Source organism: Podarcis filfolensis, assembly GCF_964270895.1.
Source record: "Podarcis filfolensis genome assembly, chromosome: 5".
NCBI lineage: Eukaryota > Metazoa > Chordata > Lepidosauria > Squamata > Lacertidae > Podarcis > Podarcis filfolensis.
The window spans coordinates 4,341,541-4,359,602 of NC_139608.1; the positions used below are offsets into that span (position 1 = coordinate 4,341,541).

General features: G+C 44.3%; 1 protein-coding gene and 1 pseudogene across 5 annotated transcripts in view; one reads left to right on the forward strand and one right to left on the reverse strand.

Annotated features, from left to right (window-relative positions):
- Positions 1-502: 502 nt before the first annotated feature.
- On the reverse strand, positions 503-7,767 carry LOC310763246 (NADH dehydrogenase [ubiquinone] 1 alpha subcomplex subunit 8-like; annotated as a pseudogene). The gene is made up of 2 exons: positions 7,662-7,767; positions 503-1,008 (listed from the first exon to the last, which is right to left on the reverse strand). The product of its transcript is annotated as an NADH dehydrogenase [ubiquinone] 1 alpha subcomplex subunit 8-like (transcript).
- The window catches only part of B3GNT7 (UDP-GlcNAc:betaGal beta-1,3-N-acetylglucosaminyltransferase 7), a 97,823-nt gene continuing 87,478 nt past the window's right edge, over positions 7,718-18,062 (forward strand). For 3 of the 4 annotated variants that reach the window (XR_014547904.1, XR_014547905.1, XR_014547906.1), the window contains exon 1: positions 7,720-7,876. Coding sequence is in view for 1 of the 4 variants with exons in the window: in XM_083612940.1 (XP_083469066.1) it covers positions 7,866-7,876 (11 nt within the window). In the remaining 3 variants the exon portion in view is untranslated. Of the gene's footprint in view, positions 7,877-18,062 lie in introns of all 4 variants that reach the window. The other variant, XM_083612940.1, reaches the window with a different exon arrangement.

The following is an 18,062-nucleotide window of genomic DNA, read 5'->3' on the forward strand; positions in this document are numbered from 1 at the left end:
TGCACTATGTCAAGAAGTATTTTTATTTTTTATTTTTTTACCATTTGAAGTTTATTATCCTTTGTTGTTGCTGTTTAGTCGTGTCCGACTCTTTGTGACCCCCTGGACCAGAGCACGCCAGGCACTCCTGTCTTCCACTGCCTCCCGCAGTTTGGTCAAACTCATGTTCGTAGCTTCTATGACACTGTCCCACCATCTCGTCCTCTGTCGTCCCCTTCTCTTTGTGCCCTCCGTCTTTCCCAACATCAGGGTCTTTTCCAGGGAGTCTTCTCTTCTCATGAGGTGGCCAAAGTATTGAAGTCTCAGCTTCAGGATCTGTCCTTCCAGTGAGCACTCAGGGCTGATTTCCTTCAGAATGGAGAGGTTTGATCTTCTTGCAGTCCATGGGACTCTCAAGAGTCTCCTCCAGCACCATAATGACTACCAAATACAGAGGACATTCAAAACACACCGGGAAAGAGTTATTTACAGCCATCAAGAAGTCTGGCATTGTTTTGAAGGAGCCAAGATAGCCAGTTTAGAAGTTAAAGAAGGACAACTTGCTTCCATGTTTGGATGTCTACAACTCGCCTTCAGTTGGTGGGTTTGGTTGTGGACTTTGCCTAGAATGATAGGGATTCTCAGGCAGTGGCCGGTCAGTCTTCACTTTAGTGACCTTTGACAGCTGTCCCAGATCAGGTCTCACCCAGCCCAACTTATCCAGAACGCACTCTTCCAAGACCTGCTACTGCTGCTTGCGCCACTGGCGAAGCTCTAGCAGGTTATTATAGTCAATGCAAGTCCAGTATTGGATAAATGGCTCCTCACAGTGCAGTTTAAGCTGCCTGAAGAAGTCCATTGCACACTTGTTCACTTCCTTGCCTTCCTTTAAACATTTCCGTGGGTCCTTTTCTTCTCAGCGGCAAAGCATGAACTTGTTGGGCTTGTCACACTCTGAACCATAATGATGAGCTGCTTCTTTCAGTACGGCTGAGGTTACATTCACCTCTGTGATAGGAATTTTGAGGTCTTAGATATATGGTAATGTTCATAAGTGTACCAACCAAGCACCTACATAGATCAGCACAGGAAGACCGACCTGGAACCATTTTGATTCCTAAACTGAGCAAATGTTTTCTCTGCAAGGTCAAAGTGGGAAACCTCCCCATTGTCTCTTTCCTCACAAATCCTGTCTTAAGGGCACATTTAAGATATGAATAGGGTGTGAGCCTGTGACCTTGCCCAGGAATTAACTATTTATCATTACAAAAGACTAGCCAGGCTCCCCAGGCAATCCAATCAAGGTAACCTGCCAGACAGGAGATAAACAATGCACTCAAATTTATGTTGTAGACCGCCTTTTCTGTGATGTAGGTATGATGTATCTGAGGGGTGGTCTTAGGTTACACCCCTTCTGTGATGTATGTATGATGTTTCTGGGGGTGGTCTTGATCTACAGGGTGGCAATTTCAAAAGTCTTTATAAGGCCTCGCGCACCATTTTTCTGGGTTCCTCCTCTCTCCTGCAGGTGAGGGGAGCACCCTGTTGCTACTGTTCAATAAAGATCAGGCTTACTAGCTGCTTTGCTTCTCAATATTCTCTGGTTGGGCTCTGTTATTCTCTCCTACCAATAGGGAACCTGTGTAAGGTCTCTATATGGGCTCTTGGATACCCCATAGGGGAAAAGGGCAATTTTTGTTTACAACAGGGGCCAACTCCAAGTTCCCTGGAGCAAAGCAATCTGCTTCAAATGGACCATGGGCCTTTCCCTGAAATTTCAGGGAAGGTAGAGATGATGCTTTAAAAAAAATATAAAATGGTAAAGATCCTTTGTGCTTCACATTGGCCTCAAAAGCCAACTTTCAAGCAGGTATGGTGCATTTTGCCTGCTAAAGAAAGTAAGGTCTGCTGAGTTTCACCTTTCACCTTTCTATTAAAGGCACAGGACAGGAGCCTTGCCCGAAAAGAGGTTGGCAGCTCAACTGCTTCCTAGTTTCCCATGCACATTTTGAAACTATGCATGCTTTGAAAGCAATAATCCAGAGTATCTGATTAAAATGACACCCAGAAGCCCTAACATTCCTCACAGAATTAAGTATTAAGCAAAATGGATTTCTGGTTTGATAAGGATCATTTCATTTCATGCTGTGCTTTTGTGTTAACGGAGGAGTTTCAGGTCAGTGTTTTCTGCAGAATTTAGGCAGCAGTCCTGCACCCACTTACCTGGGAGTGAGTGGGACTTACTTCTGAGTAACCAGCCATGCAAGCTAAGCCTGCAAAAGTGAAAATCATAATTTACGAATAAATCTGGTCAGCAGTCTAGAATTAAAATGTTGCCCAGTGTGAGAGATTACCCAGTCTAGATGCTTAAGATGTCAGGGCTACAGGAAGGGGTTAAGAGGATAGATACTTAAAAAACAAATATATATAATGAAATAAAACAGTATGTCTGAGTCGGCTTCTTTAACAGAAATATATTCAGCAGGTGCTGAGAACAATACAGCAAAAGCAGGGAGTTTGCAGAGTACAGGCGCTGTCACACTAAAATACTGATTTTTATCATGTGTGAAACAAACATTCTACGCATTTTACATTCTACTTGCAAAAGTGGCAGCTCTGCACTTTGCTAAATCTGGTCTCCTGCACAAAACTTGGAATAATCTGCTACTTGAAACACATTTAATCAACTTGCAATTGCCCTCTGCATTTGTGTGGGGTGGGGATGCGCTGGGAAAGAAAGGCAATCTGCACAGCCTCAGAGAAACACTTTCTACTATTACTGCACAGAGCAAAAACAAAACAATTTTCGGCACCCAGTCATTTGAATAACTTTTCCCAGAGGAGCAGGAGGTCTGTCAGAATTATTTATCTGCATATACAAACCATAGAGCCTAGGGCTTGCTGATCAGAAGGTCGGCGGTTTGAATCCCCGTGACGGGGTGAGCTCCCGTTGCTCAATCCCTGCTCCTGCCAACCTAGCAGTTCGAAAGCATGTCAAAGTGCAAGTAGATAAATAGGTACCGCTCCAGCAGGAAGGTAAACAGCATTTCCGTGCACTGCTCTGGTTCGCCAGAAGCGGCTTAGTCATGCTGGCCACATGACCCGGAAGCTGTACACCAGCTCCCTCGGCCAATAAAGCGAGATGAGCGCCGCAACCCCAGAGTCGGTCACGACTGGACCTAATGGTCAGGGGTCCCTTTACCTTGGTCCTGAATTAGGCAAACTCTGTAGAACAGAGCTTTCCAAACTTTTCATGCTGGTGACACACTTTTTAGACATGCGTCATTTCACGACACCGTAATTCTGTTTTACTAGCAAGAGGGAGGTTAAACGAACCCTTTTCCGGCCCCGAGAGGAACTCGTGGAGTGTTCACACGACACAACCACACACTATAGCCGACACACTAATGTATTGTGACACACAGTTTGGGAAGCTCTGCTATAGAAGTTCTATCAGCAATTGGGCCGAGGTCTGAGGCTTTAAATACAGGAACCGTTCCAGGGGAAAAAACCTGAGGTTAATTTATTACAAAAGTCCACAGATAAAGAAAGCTAAATCCCCACCCAAATTTCTGATTCCCAACACAATGTTTGCTCATTGCATCATACAACACATCCTGGTCAATCACTAATCTTTAAGCAATGTTTCCTGGTTTGAGCAATAAGACCACAGTTAAAGCTAGATTGATCAGAGACCATTTTAAACAAACTGAGAGACCAGGTTTCTATGCTCTCTTTCTCTCGCTCTCTCATTAAGGATCTCATTAGAACTTTTCCACAGGATCCGGTAATGATCTGGCTGCATGTCAGTCATTGCTTATTTATTTCTATTTTCTTTCTGCCTTTCCACACTGGCCAAGGTAGCTAACAAAACGAAAACACAAAACACATATATACAACACACACACACACACACACACACACACACACACACAATCATCGGCCTGTGAAAACGCAGATCATTAAACAACAACAGGCAAATGAGCCCATCAGGCTAAAGGTCTGTTCAAACCAGTAGCTCCCAAAGTTTTTCCAGCCTCTGACCCCGTGGTTCCAAAAATTCATCCGCAGAGCCCCCCTGCCCGACCCTATAAAACGCATTATTCAGAATAGCGGTTGCATGAAGAAAGATGATAACACCATAAAATTCAAAACAGAAATAATTAATTGCACATTGATTTGAATTCCAATCAAAACTAGTTAGTTTAATCCAACAAAATGGATGAACTTGATCCAGGAATACCAGCTTCTCAAAGTCTGATACTCATTTACATCTCCAGGTAATCTCACTGCCGCCCAGGGAGTTGTACGTCTCACTCTGGGAACCAGTGCTTTAAAACTCCAAGGAAGATCCTGGCTAAAAGAACAAAGTTATTTTGAGTCATGTATAACTGCTGCATTTCAGTTTTGCCTGATACAGATTTCCGAGGATCAAAAAAAATGTGCAGACCAAGCTAGACTGGTCCTTTATACATGTATGATTTCAATTTCTGTGTATCCCTGGGACTAAGAAGGTGACGTTGACCTACTGAAACTCTTGGCCTTAGCTCTTATCTCTCATCCATGAGACCAGGAAACCGCTGCAGATATCATCTTTATCAAAAAGTCTGTTCCATACAATATAGGAATCAAGCCTTTAGTGTGGAACTCCCTCCCATATCTCTCTATTGTCATTTATATGTGTTTGTTGAAGACCTTTCTTTTTTCAACAACCCCTTTGAAGTTGGATATTTTATTTGTCCCAATCCATATTTGCATTAGATCAGACCTTGTTTTCACATATGGCTTTCGATATATGGAATTGTTTAAAGTTGTTTTTACTGTTGACGCTCCATGCAATGCGATTCATAAACAGAACCACTTTTTTAAAAAAATAAATAATATTTTGTATCTTCAGGAACTAAATTCTACGCAGAAAGTATTCATAGCTCACACTGCCTCCAAGCTCAAGACTGGAATCCAATTTCGGGTTCCTGCATATTTTGACCTTGGAATCTGGCCTTGTTACTGTCTCTCTGTAATTAAATCTATTATGAGGACTCTGGGTGGGAAGAGGGAAGTTTCAAATGCTAATGAGTTAAATGACTTGTTCACAATTCCAACTGTATATGCATATGCTGATTTGACAGCCCGTCAATCACCTCCAAGGAACAAGTCTATTTCTGACAGTACCTTTTAAAAACCGCCCTCTTTTTAGAACTTGCAAATTTTAGCATAATATTGCAGGAAACGCACCCCGTTCACCCAGAGCTTTTGGTGCTGCACCTTGCTTTCATTAACCTGGAAGAACAGGTTGGGTCATCTGTAAAAATGTTTGCTTGGATACATTGCTGGCTGGATCAGACCCAAAGCCCCATCTAGTGCAGCATTCTGTTCTGACAAGGGCCAACTTTCCCATGCATTAACTATTTTTACACATACGTATTTATTTTAACTGTGAGAGCTGGACCATAAAGAAGGCTGATCGCCGAAGAATTGATGCTTTTGAATTCTGGTGCTGGAGGAGACTCTTGAGAGTCCCATGGACTGCAAGAAGATCAAACTTCTCCATTCTGAAGGAAATCAGCCCTGAGTGCTCACGGGAAGGACAGATCCTGAAGCTGAGGCTCCAAGACTTTGGCCACCTCCTGAGAAGAGAAGACTCCCTGGAAAAGACCCTGATGTTGGGAAAGATGGAGGGCACAAGGAGAAGGGGACGACAGAGGACGAGATGGTGGGACAGTGTTCTCGAAGCTACCAGCATGAGTTTGACCAAACTGCGGGAGGCAGTGGAAGACAGGAGGGCCTGGCGTGCTCTGGTCCAGGGGGTCACGAAGAGTTGGACATGACTAAACAACTAAACAACAACAATTTATTTTAACTGACTACAGCTGGCTTTTCCAACACGGAAATTGGCATTAGATTAGGAAGAGAACCAGGGCTGATGTTCCTGGACTACAAATCCCATAATCCCTGACCACTGACCCCCACTTGCTGAGGCTGATGGGAGCTGGTTTAACATCAAGCAGTTTCTCCCAGCACCCCCTCCAACAAGACAAAATCTTAAAAGAGCAAGCAATATATGTGTATATTTTTAAAGTCCTCCACCTCCTAACGCAGCCTTTGCCCATATATTTCGGAGTACAACTCCCATTGGCACACCTGGAGGGAACTGGGTTGCCCAAATCTGCAGTAACTCAACCCATTTAGCCGTGATTCCTGCACTGCGAGGGGTTGGCCTAGATGACCTTTGGGTTCCATCCCCACTCTACAATTCTATGATTGCTTTTTTGAACAACAACAAAAAAGTCTTTTTGCAATTGTAACCGATGGAACTACCCGCCACTGTACACTGACTCCCCTTCCCAGGTCTCACGGTGATGTAAATTCTTTTTCAAAAAATCAATTCCAAAACCAGGTCATGATTGCCGGCCATGCAATTCTACTCTCTGCCAAAGAATGCTGTGTGAGCTGCAAGCTTGCAGCCTGGAAGCAGGGCCAGATTTAGGTTTGATGAGGCCCTAAGCTACTGAAGGTAACGGGGCCCTTTATATGTCCAGCTGTCCTTTGTCAACAACAAATTGTCGCTGTTTTTTGTGTTGTAAAGGGACCCCTGACCATTAGGTCCAGTCGTGGCCGACTCTGGGGTTGCGGCGCTCATCTCACTTTATTGGCCGACGGAGCCGGCGTACAGCTTCCGGGTCATGTGGCCAGCATGACTAAGCCGCTTCTGGCTGTTTACTTTCCCGACGGAGCGGTACCTATTTATCTACTTGCACTTTGATGTGCTTTCAAATTCCTAGGTTGGCAGGAGCAGGGACCGAGCAACGGGAGCTCACCCTGTTGTGGGGATTCAAACCGCCGACCTTCTGATCAGCAAGTCCTAGGCTCTGTGGTTTAACCCACAGCGCCACCCACGTCCCGTTTTTTGTGTTGAATATATGCTGTATGGCAATTGATGGACCTAATAGGTATCTAAAGCCATTTGCACATAACAAAAGATGTATTTTATCAAAGTATCTGTTGAATTGAAATACAGTTAAGAAGACGTATATTAATAGTGAAGTAATTATTAACTTACAATGATTTTTTATTCATAACAAGCCTAATAATGCAAACACAGGTTTTATTTTATTTGTTTTTTGTTTTATCTTTTGGAAATGTACATCCAGTTTTTGTTTCCTTTAAATTTTTGGGGGGCCCCCAAGAGCGTGGGGCCCTAAACTAGAGCTTGTTCTAGGAAGTTTTTAATGTGTGACATTTTAATGTATTTTTATTCTTTGTTGGAAGCCGCCCAGAGTGGCTGGGGAAACCCAGCCGGATGGGTGGGGTACAAATAATAAAATTATTATTATATTATATTATATTATATTATATTATATTATATTATATTATATTATATTATATTATATTATATTATATTATATTATTATATTATATTATATTATTATATTATTATGTTATGTTATGTTATGTTGTTATATTATATTATATTATATTATATTATATTATATTATATTATATTATATTATATTATATTATATTATATTATATTATATTATATTATATTATATTATATTTAAATCCGGCACTGCCTGCAAGCTCCTTCCCGGAGATGCGCTCGCTCGCTCTAGCAGCCGCCTTGTGGGTGGGCGCGCGCGCGCGCGCACGTGGAGCCCCGCAGCTGCGGAAGGGTTAAGCACCTGCGGGCGAGAGGCGCGCTCCTTGCTGGCTCCACCTTTCGGCCGAGCGAGAGGAGGGTCCGGCGGCGGCGAGGCGCTTCTCCTCCGGCTCAGAAGCTGGTGCCATCCGCCGCCGCCGCCTGCGCTCCGCGTGGGGACCCCGAGACGCCTCTCTTTGTGCTCCTCCAAGCCAGAGAAACTTCTCCCGGCTCCGAGGCGTCCAGCATGTTCCAGTGGTGAGTGAATCTCTTTCTCAAAAGAAACCTCTTTGATTTGCATCTTTCCCAGCTGCGCGTTGCTCCAACTCCGAGGGTCCTTTTTTGGCTCTCCAAGACGCGCGTTTAAAGAATCGCCTCTTTCCTTCCCATCTTTCGCTGGCTAAGCTGAGCATCCCAATTCAAGGCTCCTTCCTTCTTCTTTTTCAGCGTGAGTTTTTCTCATCCGCCCTCCTTCCTTTTGCCTTTCCTGCTGAAACACCATCCTAGGGGCTGTGCTTAAAAGCGTGGAGCAGAGTGGTTTTCTTCAACTCCAGCTCTTGCTTTCAGAGTAACGCACCCCACTACAGTGGTACCTCGGGTTAAGTACTTAATTCGTTCCGGAGGTCCGTTCTTAACCTGAAACTGTTCTTAACCTGAAGCACCACTTTAGCTAATGGAGCCTCCCGCTGCTGCTGTGCCGCCGGAGCACGATTTCTGTTCTCATCCTGAAGCAAAGTTCTTAACCCGAGGTACTATTTCTGGGTTAGCGGAGTCTGTAACCTGAAGCGTCTGTAACCTGAAGCGTCTGTAACCCGAGGTACCACTGTATTCATCTTTTCTGTGCTTTGCTTCACTCGCCCCCATCCCATTTAATTTTATTTTTTTGTGCCCGGGCTTCAGTGTTCTTGTAAAAAACAAAAGGCGACAAGTTATGTGGGCCTGGGGGTGGCTGGATGAAGATGTTGAAACTCTGCAGGGTGTAAATTCCATACTAGGGGATTTGTTAAGAGGAGAGAGATCCGAGTCAGAACTGGCGATATCTTAAGGCTGCCCTAGTGGCGAGACCCGGCTCGGAATTCTGTGTGCATTTCTGGTTCTTGGACCTCGAAAAGGCTATTGTGGAGTTGGGGAAATGTTCAGAAAAGGGGAAATGTTCAGAAAAGGTTGCAGCGTTTGGGATTTCTTAGTTCAGAGGAAAAGCGAATTAAAGGGTTGGGGGGAACAATGGTAGAGATGTCTGAGATGGTGTCTAGAAAATGGACAGTCAGACGTTTTTCTCCCTCTTTCATAATCCTAGGGCACAGGGTCATCGAGGGAAACTGAAGGATAAGAGATTCAGGACAGAAACAAAGGGAGTTTTCCAGTGGCTTGCTAGCCACAGTGGCGATGTTCAGGCAGTGCGCCTCTGAATGCCGGTTTTTGGAAGCCACGGGAGGGGAGATGTGTTCTTGCGCCCGGATCCCGCTTGCAGGTTCCCTGTGCTGTCTGTCTGCTTGGCCACTGGGAACACAGGCTACTGGACTCGATTGGCCATTGCATTGCTCCGGCAAAGTTCATATTTTCTTTTACTGGCTGACAGTTTATCAGTGGGTAGGACTTTTAATGCATTTAGGAAGTTAGGAAATGCAGATCTGAGAGTCATATGCATTGCATATGAATTGCATTGCTCCGGCAAAGTTCTTCATATTTTCTCTTATTAGCTGACAGTATATCTAGCTGACAGTACAGTGGTACCTCGGGTTAAGTACTTAATTCGTTCTGGAGTTCCGTTCTTAACCTGAAACTGTTCTTAACCTGAAGCACCACTTTAGCTAATGGGGCCTCCCGCTGCTGCCGCGTGATTTCTGTTCTCATCCTGAAGCAAAGTTCTTAACCCGAGGTACTATTTCTGGGTTAGCGGAGTCTGTAACCTGAAGCCTATGTAACCCAAGGTACCACTGTATATCAATGGGTAGGACTTTTAATGCATTTAGGGAGTTAGGAAATGCAGATCTGAGAGTCATATGCATTGCATATGAGTTGCATTGCTCCGGCAAAGTTCATATTTCCTCTTATTAGCTGACAGTATATCAGTGGGTAGTACTTTTAATGCATTTAGGAAGTTAGGAAGTGCAGATCTGCAGCTGAGAGAGAGAGAGAAGTCGGTGGCCAAAGATGCTTGCCAACTGTAGTTTCCTGTAACAGATCCTTCTCAGAAACAACCCTATCTTTCCATCCCAGTCTTGCATTTTCTCGGTTTGAGGTTTTCATCCTGAATTCAAAAGATTACTGAGACCTACGACTTATGGTGTGATCCTGTGTCTGATGATTACTCAGCAGTCTTCCTATATTTAGTGGGGCTTACTCCCGAGTAATAGGATCACAGGTGTATGGGGGGGGGCTTGTGTTCAAGCATCTTTTCACCCATAGGGCTCCGTGGATGACTTGGTGCTGGGCGTCACACACTTTCAACCCAACCTGCCTCGCAGAGTTGTCGTAAGGATAGCCTATCCCTTGAGCAACTTGCAAATCAAAATATGATGTTGATGGTGGTGGTTGGAGTGAAGGACAAGTGGTCAAACTCTTATTTATTCCTTCATTATTATTATTATTATTTAAAAGAGAGACTAGGATACTAGTCCACTGGCGTGTTGCACATCTGCAGAGCCAGGAGTGTGGATCCAGTTTAACAACTGAACTGCCACTGATTTTCTGCTCGGTGATCCAGAATATGAGACTCTTGCTTCGAAACATGAGCAATTGCTTGCTGGATCAAATCAAGGTCCATTTAGGGGGTCTGCTAGAACAGGCTTCCTCAACCTCGGCCCTCCAGATGTTTTTGGCCTACAACTCCCATGATTCCTAGCTAGCAGGACCAGTGGTCAGGGATGATGGGAATTGTAGTCTCAAAACATCTGGAGGGCTGAGGTTGAGGAAGCCTGTGCTAGAACACTGGCCAGTGGTCTGTTCATGAACTACAACAGACCTTCTGTTCATCCTGGCTAAAGATAAGAAGAGACCACTGGCACCAACCTTTTTGCAAGCTCCTTTGCACAGGATAAGTTTGGTCCATCTAGCTCAGTATTGTACGTTAGCAATATCAAAAGCAACACGATGGCCAGAAACAATTACAATGTTTTGAATAAAGTTTTTCACATTGTAATTGTTTCTGGCCACGGTGTTGCTTTTGCTATTGCTGGCTCATATTTTGCAACACAGGGGTTTATTTGTTTACTCAGTATTGTACGTTGACTGCTAACTCTCCAGGGTTTATAGACAGGGGGCATCCCAAGTCCCACCAGGAAATGCCAGGGACTCACCATCTTGTGTTACCTGTTGGGAAAGATGGAAGCTGCCTTAGATGTCAGGCTGCTGGTGTATCTTGGCTCCTGGGGGTTTTTAGCTCTAGGTGAATTTGCAGCAAAATCTGCTTCTTCCTCCTGTAACAAAGGGGCGAGTTGGTTTGGGACAAGTTCGCAGAACCTCCAGAAATCAGAAGGATTGAGAGCGGAGCGGAAGAGGATCTCCTTTTCTGCACCATCTCTGTATGGCGCTCCGGAGAAGTTGGTGGCTATTTTTGTGAGGGGTTCGGTCACATGCTGCACAGGTTGCATCATCATCATTATTTTTTATTGAATTTTACAAGAAAAGGAAAGGAAAAAGAAACAAAAAACAATACATAGCACTGTAAACACATTTATATACATGTTTTCCAAAATGCAAACTAACAAAGAAAATACTTTTCATAATCAATAATATTACCAAATTCATGATTCGAGCATTACAATGTATAAATCTTAGTTAAAATATTATAAAAGACTTTCAGCGCACGTCTCTTAGTTATGTTGCTCGCCTTTACATCTGTTCTTCAATCATTTCCCTTCCTTAGATTCTTTCATAATCAGTCAAATATTTATGTTCTCTATATTCTTTGCATGGTTAGTCTAGGCACAACCAAACTTCCATATTTGAGCCCTGCTTGTATAAATATTCGTTTAAGCATTCCCATTGTTTCTGAATTATGATTTTTGATTTATGCCTTATTGAATACGTCAGTTTTGCTAACTCCAGGTACTCACATAGTTTACTTAGCCATTCCCCTTTTGTTGGGAAATAATTTCCTTTCCAATGACTGGCTACCAACGTTCTCGCTGCTGTTGCATCATTAAATAGCTGGTTGGGAGGGTCTTGTGCAACAACCTGCTTCCCCGGAAGATCAGACTTTTTGCGATAAGGAAAGTGAAGATGTGAAAAGGATAAGGGAAAGGGCAGTGTGGAGGGAACGCTTGCTTTTGACACACCATCCCTCTAACCTCCCTGCAAACATAGAAGAATTGTTGTTGTTTAGTCATTTAGTCGTGTCCGACTCTTCGTGCCCCCCGGACCAGAGCACGCCAGGCACTCCTGTCTTCCACTGCCTCCCGCAGTTTGGTCAAACTCATGCTGGTAGCTTCGAGAACACTGTTCCACCATCTCGTCCTCTGTCGTCCCCTTCTCCTTGTGCCCTCCATCTATCCCAACATCAGTCTTTTCCAGGGAGTCTTCTCTTCTCATGAGGTGGCCAAAGTCTTGGAGCCTCAGCTTCAGGATCTGTCCTTCCAGTGAGCACTCAGGGCTGATTTTCTTCAGAATGGAGAGGTTATACAGATATAAGAATTAAGGTAAAGGTAAAGGGACCCCTGACCATTAGGTCCAGTCGCAGACAACTGTGGGGTTGCAGCACTCATCATGCTTTACTGGCCGAGGGAGCCGGTGCGCAGCTTTCGGGTCATGTGGCCAGCATGACTAAGCCGCTCCTGGCGAACCAGAGCAGCGCACGGAAACGCCGTTTACCTTCCCGCTGGAGCGGTACCTATTTACCTACTTGCACTTTGACGTGCTTTCGAACTGCTAGGTTGGCAGGAGCAGGGACTGAGCAACGGGAGCTCACCCCGTCGCTGGGATTCGAACTGCTGACCTTCTGATCGGCAAGCCCTAGGCTCTGTGGTTTAACCCACAGCACCCACAGCTCATCAAATAGAACACACAGTCTAATCTCCCTGCAACAAATGAAGATGGGTGCTCATTAACTAGGTTGTCTGGATGTGTCTTTTGACACCTCCTATTTAATTATTTTATTGCATTTTCATCCCTCCTTTTCCTCCAAGGGGTTCAGGGTGGTGTAGTTGGTTCCCTCCTCATTTAATCCCCAAAATAACCCTGTGGGAAAGGTTAGGCTGAGAGGCAGCGACCGGCCCAAAGCGAGACCTTCATGGCCAAGTGGGGATTTGAGCCTTCATGTCCCAGGTCTTAGTCTGAGGCTCTAACCACTAAACCACACTGTCCCTCCTAAATATCTCCTTTAAAGATCTGCTGTCACTTAATTCGGACCGCTGCTGCTTCCACGGATAAGAATCCACAGCCTGTTTTATAGCTGAAAGCTTCTGAGCGGGTGACTTACGGTTTTCTGTTTTCTTTTGTTCTTTTTGCGTAGAGCAACAGGAAATGGCAGATCTGCCACAGGGGAGATTTTGTGCATTGGGATCTAAACTGCTGGCTGAAAGCAGAGGTTGCATGGCCATCTGCCATGGATGCTTTAGCCGAGATTCCTGCATTTCAGGGGGTTGGACTAGATGACCCCTTGGGTACCCCCAACTCTACAATTCTATGGTTCTACGAAGGGCTTCTCCTTTTTTCATCATAATTTTTATTAAGTTTTCCATATTTCATTACATTTTCATTACACAAATCCATGACTTAAAGCATTGCTCAAACAGAGCACTGACCTCCTTCCCTCCCTCTTTTTGACTTCCAAACTCTTTTACCAATTCTTCACATTTCCATAGCCACTTTTTTACCTTATATCTTCTTTTGACATTCACCTCCTTATATGTAAATCATCTCCTTATTTTCACATTACCAAACATTTCAACTCAGACCTACAAACGTTTTCAAACGTTTACAGTTTTCTTTCATATAAGAGATAAATTTGCTCCAGTCCTTTTGAAACTTTTTGTCACGCTGATTCCGGATTTTCCCCATCAGCTTTGCCAACTCCACGTATTCAACCATCTTTATCTGCCAGTCTTCCAGTATAGGAAGTTCCTGCTGCTTCCATTTCTGGGCCAGAAGTATTCTTGCAGCCGTTGTGGCATACATGAACAAATTTACATCTTTTAAAAAAAATTCCTCACCAATTAACCCCAACAAAAAAGCCTCTGGTTTTTTTTACTAAAATTCTACTTAAATACCTTTTTCAATTCATTATATATAATATCCCAGAAGGCTTTCACCTTAGTACAAGTCCACCACATATGGAGGAAATTCCCCTTATGAAGGGCTTTTCCTTATCTCCCCCTTGCACAAGCTTTAACCTTTTTAGGTTTCATTTCATCGTTCCAGGCTGAAGTTTCGTTTATTTCTTTCCAAGCATCAGCCGTAACGCATTAGGCCTGAGGGTCTCTATTTCACTTTTGATGGAAAGAAAGTGTTAATTTCACAACTGGGGAGAAAGCCACACACCTGCAGCTGGGTCAGAGCAGCAGCCAGGAACTGTATGAGTAAGCTCTAGCTACCGTATTTTTTGCTCTATAAGACGCACCAGACCATAAGATGCACCTAGTTTTTCGAGGAGGAAAACAAGAAAAAAATATTCTGAATCTCAGAAGCCAGAACAACAAGAGGGATCGCTGCGCAGTGAAATCAGCGATCCCTCTTGCTGGGATAGCTGCGCAGCCTGCATTCGCTGCATAAGATGCACACACATTTCCCCTTACTTTTTAGGAGGGAAAAAGTGAGTCTTATAGAGCAAAAAATATGGTATTCTCTTGCCCTCAGCTTGTCTTCCGAAACATGGGGATTACAGCATTGGCCTACCTTACAAGGATGTTGTAAAGAGTATTTATTTATTTCATGCAATTTAAATACTGCTCCATTGTAAGAAGAAGAAGAAACCTCGAAGCTCCTTATTGGGATAATGGAACGTGCCGCGTTTTTAAATCCCCGGAAATGTACTACACAAAGGTTCTCTGGAATAAGCTGCCAACTTAAATTAGACAAGAGCTGAGCACCTTGGTATTTGGGACAGCCGCTTTTGTTTAAGAAGGCGACCCCCGAAGGATGGCCCAGGGCGCTTCCAGACTGTTGCTATTCCCATATCGGCAAATCCAGGCTGCACAATTGTGGGTGACAGAGGAACCCGCTTCCCCGACAAGATAATACGTTTTGCGATAAGGAAAGTGGTCGGGGAAATTGCCAGTGTGGGAAGAATGACACTTGACCTGACGCGACGCCCATCTAATCTCCCCAGAAGCGACTACCAGAAAAATTCACTGGAAAGTGTAATCTAACATTTGCTTAATGCAACACTATCTTATCTTCCCTTGAAGGAGACCAGGATGAATGCTAAGCAAACAGGTCACCTGGTTACAGCCACAGACATTTTAAGAAATATTGTACAACTGTAGATACGGCTTTATTGCTTTTCATTTTCTGAGTGCATCACCTTTTGCAGTTTATCTTATTTTTATTGTTTTGCACATCTTATTGTTTGCACATTATAAATCTTCAAAGTGGGGGTGGGGGTGAAACGTTGGATAGTAGCTCCCTTATGCCTTAGGGCAGATTTTCCTGGGCTTGTAGTTTTCCTTTCCCATTCCTTCTCATTTTGCCAGGCTGAAGCCTAACGTAACGCAGGGCGATGGTCTTATCCAGCCACAGTGAAGCCCCAAGTCTTGTTGAAAACCAGCGGTGCTTGACTTTGGCTGCATCACAGACCGTGTCTCTGCAACCTCTGTAATTTTCTTCAGTGGATGAAACATAGTGGTATGTTGTTGTTTTTTCAAAAAAATAATATTTTTTTAAAAAAATGTTGGCACAAAGCTTGCTAGTCTAAAGTTGTGCCTTCCATATTCATCTTGTATTTGACATGCTGCATCGTACAAGAGTCCCTCTGTATTAAACTCTTGCGTCTAGCTCACAGAGTCTTCTCCCAAGCAGGGATTGCTCGCTCAATGAGAAAAAGTTCAGATTGTGTGAATAGCCCTCCTGCTGAATCAAGGGCCCCTTCAGGCCAGTAGGGTGGGTTTTCCTTTTTTTACAGGCGCATTCTGCATTGCGTCATTGATGCAATGGTTGTGCATTGTTGTTGCTGTTTAGTCGTTTAGTCGTGTCCGCCTCTTCATGACCCCATGGGCCAGAGCACGCCAGGCACTCCTGTCTTCCACTGCCTCCCGCAGTTTGGTCAGACTCATGCGGGTAGCTTCGAGAACACTGTCCAACCATCTCGTCCTCTGTCGTCCCCTTCTCCTTGTGCCCTCCATCTTTCCCAACATCAGGGTCTTTTCCAGGGAGTCTTCTCTTCTCATGAGGTGGCCAAAGTCTTGGAGCCTCAGCTTCAGGATCTGTCCTTCCAGTGAGCACTCAGGGCTGATTTCCTTCAGAATTGAGAGGTTTGATCTTCTTGCAGTCCATGGGACTCTCAAGAGTCTCCTCCAGCACCAGAATTCAAAAGCATCAATTCTTCGGCGATCAGCGGAATTAGCGGTGGATATATATTGGACCGTCCATAAGTCAATCTGCTTTATCAGTTGTTCTGTGATGCTGCTGCAATGCTGTTGCACGATTGCCGTCTGGAGGGGAGCTCTCACACGATACAGCAACAGAAGCAGGACAAAAATTAAGAATAATCCCAGAACGTTTGCTGTAAGAAAGGTTACAGGATTTTAGCAGGAAGTTGCCGTATGTCTGCCCTGAAACTTCTGCAAGTGCAAAAAAAAATTGAAAACAAGGTCATGTGTGGCATAAATGCACGTCTGGAGGGCTCCTAGACTGGCCAGAGGCCTCCCAAAATGCCACAGGAATGACCTAGAATCAAACTCACTCCATCTTCAGTTTTTTAAAAAATATTTTATTTATTTAATTTATACGCTGTCCTTCATCAAAAGATCTCATGGTGGTTAACAGAATGAAATACTATGTGACAACCCTTCAGATACTTGATGATGGCTCTCATATCTCCTCTTAGTTTCCTCTTCTCCAGGCTAAACATATCTAGCTCCTTCAACCATTCCTCATACAGCTTGGTTTCTAGATCCTTGTTAATCTTGGTCTCACTCTTCTGCACAGGTTCCAGCTTGTCAACACTAACTATATTGTGGTGCCCAGAACTGGACAGGGTATTCCAGACGTGGTCTGAGCAAGGCAGAATAGAATTGGACTATGACTTCCCTTGATCTGGACACTTGACTTCTGTTGAAGCAGCCTAGAATAGTATTAGCTTTTTTTGCTGCTGCATCACACTGTGGACTCAGGTTTGTGGTCTGCTAAGACCCCCTAGAAGATAAATGACTTATGCTCAGATGACTGCTGCTGCTATCTTCTTGTTTCTTCCTTCTTGTTTCTTCCTGAGTAGCTAGCCATGACAGCTAAATGGAACCTCCATGTTCAGACAAGGTGTATTTCCAGATACCGATTCCTGCAGGACATATCAACGGGGAGGGTCATCACTTTCCTGCTTTGCTTGTGGGTTTTTTGGGAGCACCTAGTTGGCCACTGCTGGAAACAGGATGCTAGAGTAGGTGCTCTCAGGCTCACATTCTAAAAAGTACAGCACAAAACGAAAAGAGGTTGGGAGGGAGGAGGAAAAAAGCAAACTCAGGCATTAGTTCTTGGATCCAAAGTTCTTAGAAATGACCAGCTGGAATTGAAACCGACCAGGGAGAGGAGAAATCAGAAGCTGCTGATTTCTCAGCCGAGCTGATGGAGTGACTCTGCTTCTCTTCTTTCCCTCCGCCGTGGGCAGTTTTATCTTTCTCATTCCAGCTGCCTCTTTTCTGATTGTTGAATTCCCAATTTGCAGGGGCTCTTGAAAAGGGGAGCCTTGCTGGTTTAGAATAAGGGTCCGCCTAGTCTCAAGACTGCTACTCGCAGTAGCCCAGTGCAGACCCTCAGAAGACTCGCCACATAGCAATGGAGAGCTCACACGCAGGCTGCAAATGTTCCGTTTTGAGTTTGCAAATGTTACCTTTAGGGGTATGGGGAAAGTTGCGAGATAAAATGTCAAGCGTGCCCCAAAATAAAGGGGTTGTGATGGCCCAGCATAATTTTGATTTCCCCCCTCCCTTTTTCTGCGATTCAAATATTGATAAGGAAAAGGACAGCAGTCGGGGAGCCACTACAGAAAAGGCCACCCTCCAAATCTCTCTGGGATGGGGGACATAAGAGAAGGGTCTCAGATGGCAAGCACAGGTGATCCTAAAGATATTGAGGTCCTGAGCCATATAAGCCTTTCCCCCCACATGTTTAGAGATATCTCTTCAACACTGAAAAAACCTAGCTGTAGTCCTACATCTGGATTTTGGAATTTCAAAGATAGAATTGTTGGGGGGGGGGGTTTCTCCAAAAGGCGGGGCTTTGTCCTGGATCTTAGAGAAGTCAACTGAATAATCATTTTTCTTGGGTGTTTTGTAAAAAGTAAAAAAAAGAG